The 20389-nt window shown below is 58.1% G+C and overlaps 1 protein-coding gene across 3 annotated transcripts in view; it reads right to left on the bottom strand.

Annotated features, from left to right (window-relative positions):
- KIAA0930 (KIAA0930 ortholog) overlaps positions 1-898 on the bottom strand; it is a 121245-nt gene extending 120347 nt beyond the window's left edge. For 2 of the 3 annotated variants that reach the window (XM_068118969.2, XM_068118987.2), the window contains exon 1: positions 188-710. In XM_068118969.2, the coding sequence (XP_067975070.2) occupies positions 188-425 (238 nt within the window). In that variant the 5' untranslated portion in view covers positions 426-710. Of the gene's footprint in view, positions 1-187; positions 711-839 lie in introns of those variants that run through there. The other variant, XM_068118978.2, reaches the window with a different exon arrangement.
- Between the last annotated feature and the right edge of the window lie 19491 nt (positions 899-20389).

The raw sequence follows: 20389 nt of genomic DNA, 5'->3' as shown, positions 1-20389 counted from the left end.
TATGGCCGGATACCCTTCCTGCCGCCAAATCTTGTATAAACAGCTAAAACCTCGTCCTGGGACTTATGGCTCACCTTGTAGATCCCCTATGTTCAGGACGAACCTGTCACCCACCAGCATGATACATGACCCATTACACCCCCCATCATCGGTCAACCCCCAAACCTTCAACATGACCGTTCCTCACCTGCAGGCTCTGTGCCCAATTCGTTCGTGACGTTGCGCAGACGGCGACGCTCCTCCGAGATCGCAGTGAGCATGGTGTGAAGGGAGTCTCCGTTACCATGGCCACTCTGCACAAACGCTCTATTCAATGACTGCTCATTAAAGCGTTCATGTTCCCCCTGATGCTGACACCGACGTCCATGACCCGGCTGCTGCTGCCAGCTGTGCTGTGTATCCATTGGACGGACATACGCTGGCATCTCAGCAGCTCAAACCTGTCAAGGCGTCAAACGTGGCTCGAGCGGAGGTCGTTTCGCGCCTGATCGGGTACAGCGAGGATCATCCAACTGTCCGGCGATCCAGCACGGCGCCCGCCATGGTATCCACGCACGACTGCGACTTCGACGTGTCCCTCCAACGACGACACCTGCAACCTAACACTACACACGCACCCAACAAACAGGAGTGAACGTACGAAATGACGTCACCCCATGGAGACAAAGATCATGCAGGAGCTCGCGGTTACAGTACGTCATGCACACTGTACAGATTTATACATAATTATCCAATACCATGCACCTGCAAGGCTCGTGATTATTCCTCAAATACATACACAGGGAAAACAATTTAATATCGTTATAGGGCTGATCTATATGTTGTTTAAAATTACCAACCTTTCATTTTAACCATTCCGGTCACGTGCAAGCAATTTCAACCTTTCCAAACACATGTTGCTTCGTCTTCTTCTTTTTCTATGCCGCCTCTTCTTCCTCTTCCTATTTTTCTTTCTTAAATTTTTTAAATCATTTCCCCTTTTATAAACGATTTTATAAATGATTTTATAGGAGAATTGGGCACAAGTCATTTGGCCCATCACGAATGTGCGCTATTCAACATCACATTTTATGTTTACTTATGACTAATTATCATGTAGGCCTATCAATTGAATTACTAATTATCTATAATAAACGCCATACATAGGTGCAATTTTTCACTGTTAAGCAAATTTATCCAACGTTCTGACCCACATCTTTATTAGTCCCCTACCGGTGTACACCGGAGGGGACTATAGGTTTGCACGCCGTCCCTCCGTCCATCAGTCTGTCAGTCCGTCACGCAAAGAACAGCTTTCCGGACTTTCTTTCTAAACGCTTAACGCTAATGATTTCAAACTTGGTACATGGTTTTCTCATGATAAGGTACAGATCGAGTTCGAACCTCACGACGTTTCGATCATTTTTGACAAAGTTATGGCACTTTGAACTTTGGGAATCTGATAATTCTGATGATCCTTAACTCAGTGCCATTTTAAGTTTTAATTTCCTTTAAAAATGATTTTCTCTGCAATAATTGGACCAATTGAGATCAAATTTTCACCATAGGGGGGACTCAGTCGGTGGAATATTTTAATGGTAATTATGACGTCACAGGTCACGTGGTTCGGCCGCCATATTGTTTTTCGTGAAAACACGAAAACCACTTTTTCTCTGCAACGGCTGAACAGATCGAGGCCAAACTTTGCAGGCTGAATCGCATACCCATGACGAACAAAAAAAGTCAGCAAGCATGACGTCATGCGTCACATTGTTTCAGAGTTATGACGTTTTTAAGCATGAACCTTTAAAACCGAGCTCCTCCCTCATTTTTGATCCAATCAAGGGGAAACTTCACAGATCTGTTGAGCATGTCAGTCTACTAAAATGTCCTTTTGGAATTTGTGATAGGGCACGTGATTTGGCAAATATCGTTAATTAAACGAATTTTTTTTTTTTAAATGGATATCTCTTGTTTATTCTAGAGTTCTCCTCAAGCCGCACCGCGCGCCCTCAGCCTCGTCTGCGAACGTCAACAGCGCGACACAGCGCGCGCTTTCGGGAGGGGCGGAGCCAATCCGAGCAACATATATATATATACACATCGATCATTGATCGTGAACCGGAAAATATAATAAATTACTGATATTTAGCGACTCGAAAGTTTCTTTATCAACAACGTATTTTCTCGTGCTTCTGCTGACCTGTCTGCAAGGTGTATAAATCGAAGTCCCGAGTGCGAATCACAGGTGAGCCCGTCCTGAGGTAATTAGCGATTGGGAATGATTCAGAACCTGTGGAAAAATAACCCTTGGTAATTTCCCCAACAGTTTTCCGGGCGACAGACTGCCGGTAGGGGACATGTATTGCAGCTCAATACTCAGAATCAGTGCCGTGTACGGCACTGCTCAGAATGCTTGTTTCTTTGCCATTGATCATTTTGTACGACAGTCTCGACACCGCATTCTCATGTACGTATTGCTCGTGCTTCCAGTGCGCATGCGCACAAATTGACAGGCACCTCAATGCTACCAGCAGGGAACCATAGAACTACTTCATGTGTAAAAGTTATCTGCTGGCGAGCTTCTTCTACTTCACATGTAAAATGATGCTTCTTCTTCAGTTAAAACTTCTACTTCATGTGTAAAAGTTATCTGAGTTAGCTGCTGGCGAGACTTCAGGGGCTGCTAAAAAGGCGGTGAAACGCATAGTCAGAAAACACGACCCCGAATATAATATGAATACGCATTGCTTAGAGTGAGAGCTTCGTCGACAATACTCAGTCGATCGAGTAGGCAGCCCTCACAAACATCTGTAGTCCTAGGCCTAGCTAGGCTCGGTTGTTTGATTTTGGGCTTAGAATTAAAATTCAAATTAATTTTATTGAATGGATAGATTGGGATAGAATGCAGGATTTACCGACTGTAGGCTATATAGTCTAGACTTCGAGTCGACTGGACCAGGTACGTAGGTCCGACTGGCAGGTACATACTGAAATCGGTGTACCTGGCTTAAATGAAGTCGGTGTAGCTGGCGGAAAACTGAAGCCGGTGTAGCTGGTGGAAAAAAGAAGTCGGTGTAGCTGGCGTAAATGATGAGCGGTTTCGAATTCAAAAACCGTTCTGTACAGTACTGTATTGTAATTTATTGATTTTAATCACCAGGTGAAAATAATTTTAATCAACAGGTGAAAATAATTTATCGGTCATACCAGACCAAAGCAAGATCACGTGAGCAAAATGATGGATCATGGAAGGGACAAGATGGCGGATCATGGAAGGGACAAGATGGCGGATCATGGAAGGGACATTTCAAATGACAACATGAAATTTTGTTCCCAAGGGAATGGGGAAAATTTTGAAAGTTTTTTTTTGTGAAATTTGAAATGAAAGTGAACTTTTGAATGGATTTACATGAAATTTTGAATGGATGTACATAAAATTTTGAATGGATTTACATATACATGCAATTGGCATAGAGGTTCGCTTACGAAGCTCTCGACTAGTACCCAACTGCAAAGCCGCAATGAGCCGGCGAAGCCAAAGCCTCTTGCCACTATGTTACCCATCACCATGGCATCAGTAGGTTAGGTAGTTGGTAGTAGGTAGGTGTAGTAGGTACCGTACCTAGTTCAAAATGACACCATTTGCATTCTCGATGAGATTAAAATTTATAAAATTTCCTTCTTGATTAATTCGGTGAATTCCGTCTCAACTTCGGGTATTTCCGGCCGTGAAAAACTATCCCCTACAGCCGTGAGATTTCTAAAAAATAATTCTTCGTCAATTTTAGAATATTTGACGCCGTTTTCAGCATCCGAAATGTTGTAAAAAGCTATTTTGAAATATTTTTTCAAATGCTCGAATCTCATTGGTTCCGGTAATTGGTGACGATTTTCGTTGAAGATAACCAGGGCCCGTGTGGGCCCGGGGAACGAGGTTGGTCTTAAAGTATTTTAATTACAAATTAGCGGTGCATAAGATTGTGAATCAAACAAAGACGGGTGAAACAAACTCCTATTGAACTTTTTCGCAATTTTTTTATGCATTCTTCCGCATCCGGTCGATGGCGGCCTCCATGGAGCGATTTAGTTTTTGAAATATTTTTTCAAATGCTCGAATCTCATTGGTTCCGGTGTTTGGTGACGATTTTCGTTGAAGATACGGGCCGAGGTTGGTCTTAAAGTAATTTAATTACAAATTAGAGGTGCATAAGATTGTGAATCAAAAAAAGACGGGTGAAACAAACTCCTATTGAACTTTTTCAATTTTTTATGCATACTTCCGCATCCGCAAGATGGCGGCCTCCATTGAGCGATTTGGTGCATCAAAGCTTCGAAATTCTCAAGGGATCCAGCAAAATCTGGCTTGTCAACATAATACGTACGCGTTCATTCACAACACCGGCTTCGCCGGCTATTAAGTTTGAATTTACAGTGACAGGACATTCTCAGTCAGAGTGGGCAATGAGGTTCCTGTTGCCTTTCACCACCACATACCTTTGTGAGTCAGGATCTTCACTTGTGACTGGCACAAAATCAAAGACCAGCAATAAACTGAAAGCAACTATGATTGGTACTCTGCGAGTCAGTCAGCCTCTCACCCATCCCACCTTGGCTTGATCTGATTGGTTCTCAGAAGCAAGCCCAAGTATCCCACTGATGTAATCAGTACTCTGTGGTGCTGTGCACACACGACTCGATTGCCAAAAAGGTAGGCCACAACGCGTGGATACAAACGAAAGCACTTTATTACAAGCTCGCACATCAGCACTGGGCGGGCTCGACCTTCGAGCCCGCATATATGTCCCGAGGCCACGCCTTGCCCCCGGGCGTGGCCGATCGGCCGAAAGGCGGGGCATGTATCTCAGTTCCAAGCCCGGACGCTCGCGCCACCCACTGGTGCATGGATTTATTGATCCTTGTGCCCGCCACACGCGCCCCCCCAGAATTCCCGCGCACCTGAAGGGTGAACTTGCGGGGAAGCCGGATGACCTGGCCGAAACGCCCTCTGGCGATGCGTGCAGGGCTGGGGGTAGCGGCACGGCGGGGATGGGGTGTGCCGGGGGTCAGACCGCCAGGGGGCAGCCTCGAAGCGGAGGCAGAGCTGCTTGCGGGGGGTGGTCCAGATCGAGGTGGGCAGGCTTGAGGCGGTCCACGGAGATACGATCCGGAGCACAGCCGATGCCCACGATGAAATGTTTGTCCCCGGTCTCCAGCACGCAGAAGGGCCCGTCGTACGGGGCTGCAGCGGTGCCCGGTGGGCGTCGTGCCGGACGAAAACGTACTCCGCCGTGCGAAGCTCTGGGGCGACGTGGGAGGATGGGCAACCGTGGTGTGCCGTCGGCACCGGGGCGAAGCGCCTGGTGGTCTCCTGCAGGGTGGAGCGCTGTTGCGCCGCGGACCAAGGAGCCGTGGAGTCGGGGATAAATTCGCCCGGTGCCCGCAGCGGTTGTCCGAAGACCAGCTCCGCCAAGGACATGCGCAGGTCGTCCTTTGGCGCCGTCCTGAGGCCCAGCAGGACCCAGGAGAGCCTGTCGGCCCAGCTGCCATCGCGGAGGCTGGCCCGGAGCGCGGCCTTCATTGAGCGTTGAAAGCGCTCACACAGGCCGTTGCCTGGGGGTGGTAGGCCGTGGTGCGGTGCAGTTTGACGCCGAGCCCCTGCGCCACCGCTCCCCAGAGCTCCGAGCTGAACTGGGGGCCGCGGTCGGATGAGATGTCTGAGGGGGCACCGAACCGGGCAACCCACGTGGCGATGAAGGCTTGCGCGACGTCAGCCACAGTCATCGCCGCCAATGGCACGGCCTCCGACCACCGGGTGGTGCGGTCCACCATGGTGAGGAGGTGGGTGAACCCCCGCGAGGGGGGCAGAGGCCCCACCAAGTCGACGTGGACGTGGTCGAACCGACGCTCGGGCACCGTAAACGGGGCCAACGGGGCCTGGGTGTGGCGGTGGACCTTTGCGCGCTGGCACGCGAGGCACGTCCTGGCCCAGTCGCGGACGTTCTTCCTAAGGCCATGCCAGACAAACTTCGCTGCGACGAGCTTCTGGGAGGCCTTCGTGCCCGGGTGGGACAGGCCGTGGATGGCGTCGAAAACTGGGCCCTGCCAGCCAGCGGGCACGATGGGGCGAGGCCGGCCAGAGGGGAGACGTCGCACAAGAGGGCCGTGCCCGCAACGTCGAACGGCACCTCGGTGACGCGGAGGCCCATGACAGCGGTCCGCAAGGCCTGGACGTCGGGGTCGGCGGACTGGTCCTCCGCCATCCGGGCATAGTCGATCCTGAGGTGGACCGTATGTGCGACGGACCGGGAAAGGCAATCCGCCACCGGGTTGTCTTTACCCGCGACGTGACGGATGTCCGTCGTGTACTCGGACACGGCAGAGAGGTGACGTTGCTGCCGGGCCGACCAGGGCTCGGCGACCTTGGCCATCGCGAACACAAGGGGCTTGTGATCGACGAAAGCCGTGAACGGGCTGCCCTCGAGCAGATGGCGGAAGTGTCGGACCGCCAGGTGGAGGCCAAGCAGCTCGCAGTCGAAGGTGCTGTAGCGGCGTTCGTGCGGGCGAAGCTGCCGGCTAAAAAACGCCAGCGGCTGCCAAGCACCACGCACCCACTGCTCGTGCACTGCGCCCACCGCGTAGTCCGACGCATCGGTGGTGAGGGCGATTGGTGCATCAGGCGCCGGGTGCGCCAGCATGGTGGCGTTGGCCAAGGCCAGCTTTGCACCCGCAAATGCCACGGCCATCGGCTACATCCAGGCGATGTCACCTTTGCCCGGCTTCCCCCGGAGGGCCTCGTGCAGGGGGCGCAGGAGCTGGGCGACGCGGGGGATGAAGCGGTGATAAAAATTGACCATGCCCAGGAATTCCTGGAACCCTTTGATCGTGCGGGGGCACGGAAAACTCCTGACGGCCTCCACCTTGGCCGGTAAAGGGCTGGCCCCGTGCCTGGTGATGCGGTGCCCCAAGAAGTCGATGGCGGTGACGCCGAAACGGCACTTCGCCGGGTTGATGATCAGGCCATGCTGACCCAGGCGTTCGAAGAGCGTGCGGAGGTGGAGCAGGTGCTCCTCCCAGGATGCACTCGTGACGAGGATGTCGTCCAGGTAGACGTAGATGAAAGGTAAGTCGCGCAAGATGCTGTCCATGAGCCGCTGGAACGCCTGGGCCGCATTCTTCAACCCAAAAGGCATCCGCAGGAACTGAAAGAGGCTGAAAGGGGTGATGACGGCCGTCTTTAGGACATCGTCCGGTTGTACGGGGACCTGGTGGTAGCCCCGGATGAGGTCCCCCTTGGAGGAAACGGTCATGTTTGCCAACCGGGCGGAAAAGTCTTGAATATGCGGGACCGGGTAGCGGTCGGGGGTGGTGGCATCGTTGAGCAGGCGGTAGTCACCGCACGGCCGCCATCCGCCGCTGGGCTTGGGCACAATGTGCAGAGGAGAGGCCCATGCGCTGTTGGAGCGCCGTATGATGCCCAGCCGTTCCAGCGTGGCGAACTCCGCTTTCGCCACGGCGAGCTTCGTGGGGTCGAGGCGGCGCACCCGGGCATAGACCGTTGGGCCGACGGTGGGGATATGGTGCTCCACCCCGTGTTTGATGGCCACCACTGAAAAGGTGGGCCGCGTGAGTGCCGGGAAACTGGCGAGGAGGCGGGTAAACTCGTCCGCTGCCGAAAGCGTTCAGACTAACCTCGCCGGGACGGAACCTCTCAGCAAGCCGCTTGGCAAGCCGCTCGGTGAGCCGTTCAGCAAACAAGCGAGCGAGCTGAAGGTTTCGGCCTGGACGAGACATCTGCGCTTAACGTCGACCAACAGCCCATGCGCACATAGGAAGTCTGCGCCGAGCAGGGCCATTGGCACGCTGGCGGTGACGAACGACCATTGGAAACGCTGCCCTCCGAACCGCAGTGAGAGGCAACGCTTCCCGAATGTGCGGATGGGTGTTCCGTTGGTGGCAAGCAAAGCGGGTCCCCGGCCCGCGGCTTGCTTGTCGGACGCGGAGGCAGGGAGGATGCTTACCTGCGCTCCCGTGTCACACAAAAAACGACGACCAGACGAGGTGTCCGTGATGAACAAGAGGCTGCCGGAATGGCCGACTCATGGCCGCAAGTGAGCGCCGGCCCGGTCGTTTCCCGACCCGTCAAAAGAACACGGCGGGCGGCACGTTCTAGCCTTGCGGCCGAACCTGGCATGGTAGTAGCACCAGGTTTGCGGCGGTGGCGGCCGCGTCGGCCGTGCCGGCGGCGGTGGTGGTGGTGGTGGCGGCGGTAGTGGGCGGGGCGTAGCAGCGGCCACGAGGGAAGCAAGGGGCGCTGGAGCCTCCGCACCAGGATCCACTACGGCAGCACCATACACCGACCGCGTGTCACAGGCCGTGAAAGATTTGTCGGCCTCTCCGGCCAGGGCGCAGGGTTCCGTTATTTTGGAACCGGCCAGCGCGAGGCGCACCTGTACAGGTAGCTGGCGGAGGAAAAGTGCTCGGAATAGGAAATCCGGGCACTGGTCTCCAAGCAGGGACAGCATAAAATCCATCCGAACGGACGGTTGTGTGTCGCCGAGGGCGGGAAGGTCCATGAGGCGGTCGGCGCGTTCGACCTCCGTGAGCCCGAACGTGGCGAGGAGGAGACGTTTGAGCGCCGCGTACTTGTGGTCGCCCGGCGGGCACCGAAGGATGGACACGACGCGGGCGGCATTGCTGGGCCCGAGGGCGGCGACCACGTGGTAGTACATGGTCTCATCCGCCGTGATGCCCCGGAGTTGGAATTGAGCTTCGGCCTGCACAAACCAAACGTCGGCTTGCGCTTCCCAGAACTCCGGGAGTTTGATGGCGACGGCGTTGGTAGCCATGGCGCGTTCGGGGGTCAGCGACGGCTGAACCAGTCGGGGTCACCAGTGTGGTGCTGTGCACACACGACTCGATTGCCAAAAAGGTAGGCCACAATGCGTGGATACAAATGAAAGCACTTTATTATAAGCTCGCACATCAGCACTGGGCGGGCTCGACCTTCGAGCCCGCATATATGTCCCGAGGCCACTCCTTGCCCCCGGGCGTGGCCGATCGGCCGAAAGGCGGGGCATGTATCTCAGTTCCACGCCCGGACGCTCGCGCCACCCACTGGTGCGCGGAATTATTGATCCTTGTGCCCGCCACAACTCTATATTTAAGACTTCAATGTCTTAAATAAGGAACCAAATAAAGGTATTATTATATTTTATTTAATTAATTGCAGGAGACAGCTATATATATATATAACTAAGTTCAGAGCACCCTGTTTTTTTTTTTTAAGTTATCATGATTTCTTATGTGGGCCCTGACATTTTTGACATATATAATATACTCAAATGGGTGTTGGGGTGCAATATGCTGAGAACCCCTGCCCTAAAGCATCAATTCCCTCCCCATGCCAATCCTTCAAACCCCTTCACTTTCACATCCTCCTTCCCCCATCTCCACCACAGCTCTTCAATCCCCCCACCCCAACTACTCAATCACCCGAAAGTACTCAACCTCCCTCCCCGCAACCCCAAGTCCTCACCCCCCCCCCCCCCCCTCCCAACCCAAAGACGTCAATTTTCAAACTCTGTCTCTGCCCCCATCCCGCACCACAACTCCTCACCTTCAACTCATAAAAGCAAACGGCCACAATGAAGCAGCAGAATATTTAATGCTTTCCCTCTCCCATATCATGCTGTGATTGACTTCACAAAAAACAGCTCCTTATGCCATGGCCTGTCACTGTGTGTCACCTGTCCAACTAACAATCCCACAAGGTATGCAGAAAAGATCCGTGACCATGAGCAGGCTAATTGTGCCAATATACGACACAAAACCAATTATCTCCTTCCTGATGCATATATACACATGGGTAAATGTAAATAATGACCTTGGACAAAGACCTTTTATAATAACCTGGGTTTCAGCCCTGTTTGAGAGAATGTGACAGTTATTTGGGTGGTGTATAAGGAAACAGACCGCTGCCTCAATCGCTGACGCCTATATTTTAAAAAGCCCGTGACGCCTATCGGCATTATTTTACCTGTCGCTTTGGTCGTTTTTCACTAAAAGGCAAACTTATAGGGAGGGTATGGAAATTATGAATATGACAACTTCGAAGATGTCTTTGGCTTCGCACAGCAGTAAGCACGACTAACATGGTGGCCACATGATTTTTCATCAGGTTGAAATTGTGGGTCGAGTCAAGAAAACTGTACAACCAATGGGTGGAATGGAATATTACACACAGACAGAGGGGGCAGCCTGATGAACAAGCATAAAATGAGTTTTATATAGAAGTTACTAGCAGAGGGACGGTGAAATGGCAGAGTAAATAGTGAATGTGAGTGACTCAACGAAGAAATAAGCTGATCGAGCTTTGCAACAAAGTAATTTTTGTGAAATTTTGGTACATTTTCTTGAAGAAAAATTGCACTCACTGTTTTGAATGTCAGAATTTATTTATTGACAACATTACTGTGCCACCCCGTTGCTTCAGTTAGTAGTGACTAGACGGGTTCATTCAAAAGACAGCATGTTGCACTTTACGAAGATATTGCATATCTATCCTTGAATCTCAATTAAGATGTAAAATGATAAAATGAAACAAGCGGGAAAAAACGTCGTCGTCGTCGTCGTCATTGTCGTCGTCCTGCTTGTCGTCCTGCTTGTCGTCCTTCTTGTCGTCGTTCTTGTCGTCCTGCTTGTCGTCCTGCTTGTCGTCCTTCTTGTCGTTGTTCTTGTCGTTGTTCTTGTTGTTGTTGTTCTTCTTCTTGTTGTACTTCTTGTTGTTCTTCTTGATGATGATGATGATGATGATGTATAGCCCCAGACAGTTCTCTTGAACAAGCCTGCGGCATGGAGACAGCCAATTGATCTCCCAGGAGTGATCCAGAGATCCCACACATCCAGGATGGTGTTGAAGGAGCTGCGCTCCAACGCGAGTCGAAAGAATTGACGCGACCAAAGACGGAATTCGTCCGAGTTGCTTTATTGAAACAAAACAGCTCAGGTATTCTCACAAGCCCGTTTATCGGGCAGCAATATATATACACATTTATGCCGGGGCGTTTGCCCGGGAAAACCTAGACCGGGCATGCCCGGGTGTCAAGGGCGAGTCCTGAAAAGGCGAGTCTGGACATGCCCGGGCGTCCTGGACGCGGCCTGGCAAGTCGAGGCTGGGCGTGCCCGAGCGCTCTGGGCGAGCCCTGGAAAGGCGAGAGCGGGCATGTCCGGACGCTCTGGGCGAGCCCTGGAAAGGCGAGTCTGGACATGCCCGGGCGTCCTGGACGCGGCCTGGCAAGTCGAGGCTGGGCGTGCCCGGGCACTCTGGGCGAGCCCTGGAAAGGCGAGAGCGGGCATGCCCGGGAAAGACGAGACCGGGCGTGCCCGGGAGGTTCGGGCGTGCCCGAGAACAGCGAGTCCGGGCATGCCCAGGAGAGGCGCGTCTGGGCCCGTCCGGACGAGCCCGGCGTGGCGATCGCGCCCTGGCCGCGTCCTGGCAGGTGCAAGGCGATTGTGCACATTCAGCGGGAACCGCTACACACGCCCCTCCAGAATCGACCTGCACCGGCAGGGTCAATTTAAGGGGGGTCCGGATGACCCGGCCGAAGCGACCCCTGGAGGGTCGTGGGGGGGGGGGGGTCCGATCTGGTGGTGGGTGGTCGAGCGGGGGGAACTGTGGACGGGGGGCGGCCTCGCCACGGAGGAAGGGCCAACCGTGGTGGTCGGTCGACGTCCACATGCGCCGGTTTGAGGCGGTCCACAGAGATCCGGTCCGACCGGCTGCCGACGTCGACGACGGACTTGTCGCCCCGTCGCAGGACCCGGAAGGGCCCGTCGTACGGCGGCCGGAGTGGCCCCCGGTGCGCGTCATGACGCACAAAGACGTACTCCACTGTGCGAAGCGCCGGGGGGACGTAGGACTGGGGGCCACCGTGGCGGGACGTTGGCACGGGGGCAAATCGTCGGGCGGCCTCCTGGAGGTCCGAGCGCTGGTGTGCGGCGGACCAGGGACTGGTAGCGTCGGGCACGAACTCGCCCGGGACGCGGAGCAGCTGGCCGTAGACGAGCTCGGCGGCGGACGCCCGGAGGTCCTCCTTGGGGGCCGTGCGGAGGCCCAAAAGGACCCACGGCAGCCGGTCGGTCCAACCGTCGTCCTGAAGGCCGGCCATGAGTGCGGCCTTCATGGAGCGGTGAAACCGCTCGCACAACCCGTTGGCTTTGGGGTGGTAGGCCGTGGTGCGGTGCAGCGTGACCCCCAACGAGCGGGCGACCGCGCCCCAAAGTTCGGACGTGAACTGTGGGCCGCGGTCGGACGAGATGTCCGCCGGTGCGCCGAAGCGCGCGACCCAGGTGGCGATGAACGCCTGCGCCACGTCGGCGGTGGTGGTGGAGGTGAGGGGCACGGCCTCCGGCCACCTGGTGGTCCTGTCCACCATGGTGAGCAGGTGGGTGAACCCCCGCGATGGGGGCAGGGGACCCACCAGGTCCACATGGACGTGGTCGAAACGCCATGCAGGCACGGTGAAAGGTGCTAGCGGGGCCTGGGTGTGGCGGTGGACCTTGGCCCGCTGGCAGGCCGTGCAGGCGTTGGCCCAGTCGCGGACGTTCCGTCGAAGGCCGTGCCAGACGAAACGCGCCGACACCAGCTTCTGAGAAGCTTTCCGGCCCGGGTGAGAAAGGCCGTGGATGGAGGCGAAGATGCGGCGCTGCCAGGAAACGGGCACGAAGGGGCGAGGCTGGCCCTGGGAGACGTCGCAGAGCAGGACGGTGCCCGCGAAGGGGATGTCGGCCAGGCGGAGGCCCGTGTCCGCCGCCCGGAGGGCCTGCACCGAGGTGTCGGTGGTCTGGTCGGCCGCCATGAGCACGAAGTCCACGCCGAGGTGGACCGCGTTCGAGCTGGCCTGAGAAAGACAGTCGGCCACGGCGTTGTCTTTTCCGGCGACGTGCCGGATGTCCGTGGTGAATTCCGACACGGCGGAGAGGTGGCGCTGCTGGCGGGCCGACCACGGCTCCGTGACTTTGGCCATTGCGTAGACCAACGGCTTGTGGTTGACGAAAGCCGTGAACGGGCGGCCCTCCAGGAGGTGTCGGAAATGGCGAACGGCCAGGAATAGACCGAGCAGCTCGCGGTCGAACGTGCTGTATTTTAAGTCGTTTGGCCGGAGTTGCCGGCTGAAAAAAGTGAGTGGCTGCCAAACCCCGTCCACCCATTGTTCATGGACGGCACCCACCGCGTAGTTGGAGGCGTCCGTAGTGAGGGCGATGGGCGCGTTGAGCACCGGGTGAGCCAGCAGCGTTGCGTCGGCGAGGGCCCGTTTTGCGCTCGTGAAGGCCGTGTCCATGGCCGCGGACCAAACGATGTCATGCTTGGCCGGCTTGCCCCGGAGGGCCTCGTAAAGGGGCCGCATGAGCTGAGCAGCGCGGGGCACGAATCGGTGATAAAAATTCACCATGCCGAGGAACTCTTGTAGGGCCTTGATGGAACGGGGACGCAGGAACGTGGTGATGACCTCGACCTTGGTCGGCAGCGGCACGGCCCCGGTCTTGGTGATGCGGTGGCCCAAAAAGTCAACGGTTGTCGTGCCGAAGTGGCATTTGGCCGGGTTGACAATTAAGCCGTGCTCGCTGAGGCGACCGAACAGTGTTCTGAGGTGGAGGAGGTGCTCGGCGCGGGACGTGCTGGCGACGAGGATGTCGTCCAGATAGACGAAAAGAAATGGCAGGTCGCGCAGCACGCCGTCCATTAAGCGCTGGAATGCCTGGTCCGCGTTCTTGAGGCCAAACGGCATCCTCAAAAATTCGAACAGGCCGAACGGCGTGATGACGGCCGTCTTTGGGACGTCGGCCGCCCGGACAGGTACCTGGTGGAATCCCCGTATCAGGTCAATTTTGGAAAATATGACCCGTCCCGCCAAACGGGCGGAAAAGTCCTGGATGTGCGGGATCGGGTACCTGTCGGGGGTGGTAGCGTCGTTGAGGCGGCGGTAGTCGCCACACGGGCGCCATCCGCCCCCCGGCTTTGGCACGATGTGCAGTGGTGAGGCCCACGCGCTATTGGAGCGCCGCACGATGCCGAGGTGCTCCAACGCGTCGAACTCGGCCTTTGCCACGGCGAGCTTGGCCAGGTCGAGGCGGCGGGCCCTGGCGTAGACCAGCGGGCCCGTAGTGGGTATGTGGTGCTCGATCCCATGCCGCACTGCGACGGCCGAAAACGTCGGTCGCGTGAGGGCCGGGAATTCCGCGAGCAGGCGAGCGAACTCGTTCGCCGTCGGGAGGGCGCATGCCAGTTCGGTCGGCGCGGAGCTGCTCATCGTGCACGCCAGGGAGCTGAAGGTCTCGGCGTTGACAAGGCGACGTCGTTTGACGTCGACCAGCAGCCCATGCGCGCAGAGGAAGTCGGCGCCCAGCAAAGCCATGGGGACGCAGGCGGTCACAAAGGTCCACTGAAAGCGCTGGCTGCCGAAGCAGAGGGTGACGTCGCGCGGGCCGAAAGTGCGTATGGCCGAGCCATTAGCAGCGACCAAAGAGGGGCTGCAAACGGCGTCCCGCCTGTCCTGCTCGGAGGCGGGTATGACGCTCTGTTGGGCGCCGGTGTCACAAAGGAAACGCCGCCCGGACGCTTTGTCCCGAATAAAAAGCAAGTTGCCCGAGTGGCCAGCGCTCATGGCTGGGAATGAACGCCGGCCCGGCCGTTTCCCGACTTGCCGAAAGTGCACGGGGGTCGGCATGTCCGAGCCTTGTGTCCGAACCTGGCGTGGTAATAACACCACGCCTGGTCAGGTGGAGGCCCCGGCCGTCGTGTCGGAAGCGGTCAGCACGGCGTGGCGGCCGCCAGTTGCACCGGCAGTTCGGCCTCCAACCGTGCAGGGCGCTCGGGCATCGTTGGCGTCGCCTCGGACGGCAGCAGGCTCCAGGTAGCCGCGCCGATGTGTTGGCCCGCCGAGGAGATCTTATCGGCTTCCCTGGCGAGGACGCGGGGATCGGTGATCGACGTGCCAGCCAGGGCGAGGCGTACCGGTTGAGGCAGCTGGCGAAGGAACAGCTCGCGGAACAGAAAATCCGGAGAGTGCTCACCGAGCAACGAGAGCATATAGTCCATGCGCTCGGACGGGCGCGTGTCGCCGAGCTCGGGCAGGTCGAGCAGGCGCCGTGCGCGTGCCGCCGGTGAGAGGGCGAAAGCGTCGAGGAGGAGCGTCTTCAGCACGTCATACTTGTCAGCAGCCGGCGGGTGCTCGAGGAGGCTCAGGGCTCGGGCCACGGTGGCGGAACCGAGCGCTGCCACGACATGGTGGAAGCGGGTGTCGTCCGCGGTGATGCCTCGCAGGGCGAACTGGGAGTCCGCCTGGGTGAACCAAACAGCCGCGTGAGCCTCCCAGAAGGTAGGCAGTTTAAGAGTCACTGCCGTGTCCATGTCGGTAGGTCACCAGTGAAGGAGCTGCGCTCCAACGCGAGTCGAAAGAATTGACGCGACCAAAGACGGAATTCGTCCGAGTTGCTTTGTTGAAACAAAACAGCTCAGGTATTCTCACAAGCCCGTTTATTGGGCAGCAATATATATACACATTTATGCCGGGGCGTTTGCCCGGGAAAACCGAGACCGGGCATGCCCGGGTGTCAAGGGCGAGTCCTGGAAAGGCGAGTCTGGACATGCCCGGGCGTCCAGGACGTGGCCTGGCAAGTCGAGAGCGGGCATGCCCGGACGCTCTGGGCGAGCCCTGGAAAGGCGAGTCTGGACATGCCCGGGCGTCCTGGACGCGGCCTGGCAAGTCGAGGCTGGGCGTGCCCGGGGCGCTCTGGGCGAGCCCTGGAAAGGCGAGAGCGGGCATGCCCGGGAAAGACGAGACCGGGCGTGCCCGGGAGGTTCGGGCGTGCCCGGGAACAGCGAGTCCGGGCATGCCCAGGAGAGGCGCGTCTGGGCCCGTCCGGATGAGCCCGGCGTGGCGATCGCGCCCTGGCCGCGTCCTGGCAGGTGCAAGGCGATTGTGTACATTCAGCGGGAACCGCTACAGTGTACCCCCACCTTCACAAAGTCAGGGCCACGACAGAGTTAGAGAAAGAAAGAAAGAGAGAGAAAAAGAGAAAAAGAAAGAGAGAGAAGAGAAGAGAAGAGAAGAGTGAAAGAGCCTGTCCATGGCGACCGATCGGCACTCTGGCCCTGACCGCGCCGCCCTGACGAATCAGCAGGGAAGAATGGGGAGGATTTAGCCACCGAGTTGTTTAGTTGGGGGGTACAACACACTGAGTTGCTGCTGCGCTGTTGCTGTCATGGTGGTTGTGCATTGCGGTTGTTGATTGTGTGCTCCTGTGTACATTTATGTATTTTATATTGCTCTGAGAAGAATTACAATACTGTGGTGCTGTGCACACATGACTCGATTGCCAAAAAGGTAGGCCACAACGCGTGGATACAAACGAAATCACTTTATTACAAGCTTGCTCATCAGCACTGGGCAGGCTCGACCTTCGAGCCCGCATATATATCCCGAGGCCACGCCTTACCCCGGGCGTGGCCGATCGGCCGAAAGGCGGGGCATGTATCTCAGTTCCACGCCCGGATGCTCGTGCCACCCACTGGTGCGTGGAATTATTGATCATTGTGCCCGCCACTTGCGCCCCCCCAGAATTCCCGCGCACCTGAAGGGTGAGCTTGCGGGGAAGCCGGATGACCCAGCCGAAACGCCCTCTGGCGATGCGTGCAGGGCTGGGGGGTAGCGGGATGGTGGGGCTGGGGGGTGCCGGGGGTCTGACCGCCAGGGGGCAGCCTCGACGCGGAGGCAGAGCTGCTAGCGGGGGGTGGTCCAGCCAGATCGAGGTGGGCCAGCTTGAGGCGCTCCACGGAGATACGATCCGGGGCACCGCCGATGTCCACGGTAAAATGTTTGTCCCCGGTCTCCAGCCCGCGGAAGGGCCCGTCATATGGGGGCCGCAGCGGTGCCGGTGCGCGTCGTGCCGGACGAAAACGTACTCCGCCGTGCGAAGCTCTGGGGTGACATGGGAGGACGGGCAACCGTGGTGTGCCGTCGGCACCGGGGCGAACCTCCTGGCGGTCTCCTGCAGGGTGGTGCTCTGTTGCACTGCGGACCAAGGAGCCGTGGAGTCGGGGTTAAATTCGCCCGGCACCCGCAGCGGTTGTCCGAAGACCAGCTCCGCCGAGGACGCACGCAGGTCGTCCTTGGGCACCGTCCTGAGGCCCAGCAGGACCCAGGGGAGCCTGTCGGCCCAGCTGCCGTCGCGGAGGCTGGCCCGGAGCGCGGCCTTCATGGAGTGATGAAAGCGCTCACACAGGCCGTTGGCCTGGGGGTGGTAGGCCGTGTTGTGGTGCAGTTTGATGCCGAGCCCTTGCGCCACTGCGCCCCAGAGCTCCGAGGTGAACTGGGGGCCGCGATCGGACGAGATGTCTGAGGGGGCACCGAACCCCCACATGGCGATGAAGGCTTGCGCGACGTCAGCCGCAGCCGTCGCCGCCAATGGCACGGCCTCCGGCCACTGCGTGGTGCGGTCCACCATGGTGAGGAGGTGGGTGAACCCCCGCAAGGGGGGCAGAGGTCCCACCAAGTCGACGTGGACGTGGTCGAACCGACGCTCGGCCACCATAAACGGGGCCAACGGGGCCTGGGTGTGGCGGTGGACCTTTGCGCACTGGCACGCGAGGAATGTCCTGGCCCAGTCGCGGACGTTCTTTCTGAGGCCATGCCAGACGAACTTCGCCGCGACGAGCTTCTGGGAGGCCTTCGTGCCCGGGTGGGACAGGCCGTGGATGGCGTCCAAAACCGGGCGTTGCCAGCCAGCGGGCACGATGGGGCGAGGCCGGCCGAGGGAGACGTCGCACAAGAGGGCCATGCCCGCGACGTCGAACGGCACCTCGGTGACGCAGAGGCCCGTGACGGCGGTCCGCAAGGCCTGGACGTTGCGGTCGGCGGTCTGGTCCTCCGCCATCCGGGCATAGTCGATCCCGAGGTGGACCGCGTGTGCGACGGACCGGGAAAGGCAATCCGCCACCGGGTTGTCTTTACCCGCGACGTGACGGATGTCCGTCGTGTACTCGGACACAGCAGAGAGGTGACGTTGCTGCTGGGCCGACCATGGCTCAGCGACCTTGGCCATCGCGAACACAAGGGGCTTGGCCAGTAAAGGGATAGCCCCGTGCCTGGTGATGCGGTGCCCCAAGAAGTCGATGGCGGTGACGCCGAAATGGCACTTCGCGGGGTTGATGATCAGGCCATGCTGGCCCAGGCGTTCGAAAAGCGTGCGGAGGTGGAGCAGGTGCTCCTCCCGGGACGCGCTCACGACTAGGATGTTGTCCAGGTAGACGTAGATGAAAGGTAAGTCACGCAAGAAGCTGTCCATGAGCCGCTGGAACGCCTGGGCCGCATTCTTCAACCCAAAAAGCATCCGCAGGAACTCAAAGAGGCCGAAAGGGGTGATGACGGCCGTCTTTGGGACATCGTCCATTTGTACGGGGACCTGGTGGTAGCCCCGGATGAGGTCCACCTTGGAGAAAACGGTCGTGTTTGCCAACCGGGCGGAAAAGTCTTGAATATGCGGGACCGGGTAGCGGTCGGGGGTGGTGGCATCGTTGAGCCGGCGGTAGTCACCGCACGGCCGCCATCCGCTGCCGGGCTTGGGCACTATGTGCAGAGGAGAGGCCCATGCGCTGTTGGAGCGCCGTACGATGCCCAGCCGTTCCAGCGTGGCGAACTCAGCTTTCGCCACGGCGAGCTTCGTGGGGTCGAGGTGGCGCACCCGGGCGTAGACCAGTGGGCCGACGGTGGGGATATGGTGCTCCACCCCGTGTTTGACGGCCACCACTGAAAAGGTGGGCCGCGTGAGTGCCGGGAAACTGGCGAGGAGGCGGGTAAACTCGTCCGCTGCCGGAAGCGACAGACTAACCTCGCCGGGACGGAACCACTCGGCAAGCCGCTTGGCAATCCGCTCGGTGAGCCGCTCAGTGAGCTGCTCAACGAGCCGCTCAGCGTACAAGTGAGCGAGCTGAAGGTTTCGGCCTGGATGACACGTCGACGCTTAACGTCCACCAACAGCCCATGCGCACAAAGGAAGTCCGCATCGAGCAGGGCCATTGGCACGCTGGCGGTGACGAACGACAATTGGAAGCGCTGCCCTCCGAACCGCAGTAAGAGGCAACGCTTCCTGAATGTGCGGATGGGTGTTCCGTTGGGGCCAAGCAAAGCGGGGCCCCGACCCTCAGCTTGCTTGTCGGACGCGGAGGCAGGGAGGACGCTTACCTGCGCTCCCGTGTCGCACAGAAAACGACGACCAGACGAGGTGTCTGTGATTAACAGGAGGCTGCCGGAATGGCCGACGCTCATGGCCGCAAGAGAGCGCCGGCCCGGTCGTTTCCCGACCCGTCAAAAGAACATGGCGGGCGGCACGTTCTAGCCTTGCGGCCGAACCTGGCGTGATAGTAGCACCAGGTTTGCGGCGGTGGTGGCCTCATCGGCCGTGCCGGCGGCGGTGGTGGTGGCGGCGGTAGTAGGCAGGGCGTAGCAGCGGCCACGAGGGAAGCCGGGGGCGCTGTAGCCTCCACACCGGGATCCACTACGGCAGCACCGTAAGCCGACCGCGTGTCGCAGGCCGCGAAAAATTTGTCGGCTTCTCCGGCCAGGGCGTGGGGTTCCGTTGTTTTTGAACCGGCCAGCGTGAGGCGCACCTGTACAGGTAGCTGGCGGAGGAAAAGTGCTCGGAAGAGGAAATCCGGGCGCTGGTCTCCGAGAAGGGACAGCATAAAATCCATCCAAATGGATGGTCGTGTGTCGCCGAGGGCGGGAAGGTCCAGGAGGCGGTCGGCGCGTTCGACCTCCGTGAGCCCGAACGTGGCGAGGAGGAGACGTTTGAGCGCCGCCTACTTGTGGTCGCCCGGCGGGCGCCGAAGGATGGACATGACGCGGGCGGCAGTGCCGGGCCTGAGGGCGGCGACCACGTGGTAGTACATGGTCTCGTCCGCCGTGATGCCCCGGAGTTGGAATCGAGCTTCGGCCTGCACAAACCAAATGTCGGCTTGCACTTCCCAGAACTCCGGGAGTTTGATGGCGACGGCTTTGATAGCCATGGCGCGTTCGGGGGTCAGCGACGGCTGAACCAGTCGGGGTCACCAGTGTGGTGCTGTGCACACACGACTCGATTGCCAAAAAGGTAGGCGACAACGCGTGGATACAAACGAAAGCACTTTATTACAAGCTCGCTCATCAGCACTGGGTGGGCTCGACCTTCGAGCCCGCATATATATCCCGAGGCCACGCCTTGCCCCCGGGCGTGACCGATCGGCCGAAAGGTGGGGCATGTATCTCAGTTCCACGCCCAGACGCTCGCGCCACCCACTGGTGCGCGGAATTATTGATCATTGTGCCGCCACAATACAGTATATAATTGTGTGTGCTCCTTCCGTGTTCTA

This window comes from Myxine glutinosa, chromosome 1 (assembly GCF_964187855.1).
Source record: "Myxine glutinosa chromosome 1, kmMyxGlut1.1, whole genome shotgun sequence".
Lineage (NCBI taxonomy): Eukaryota > Metazoa > Chordata > Myxini > Myxiniformes > Myxinidae > Myxine > Myxine glutinosa.
This window is presented reverse-complemented; position numbering and strand designations above follow the sequence as displayed.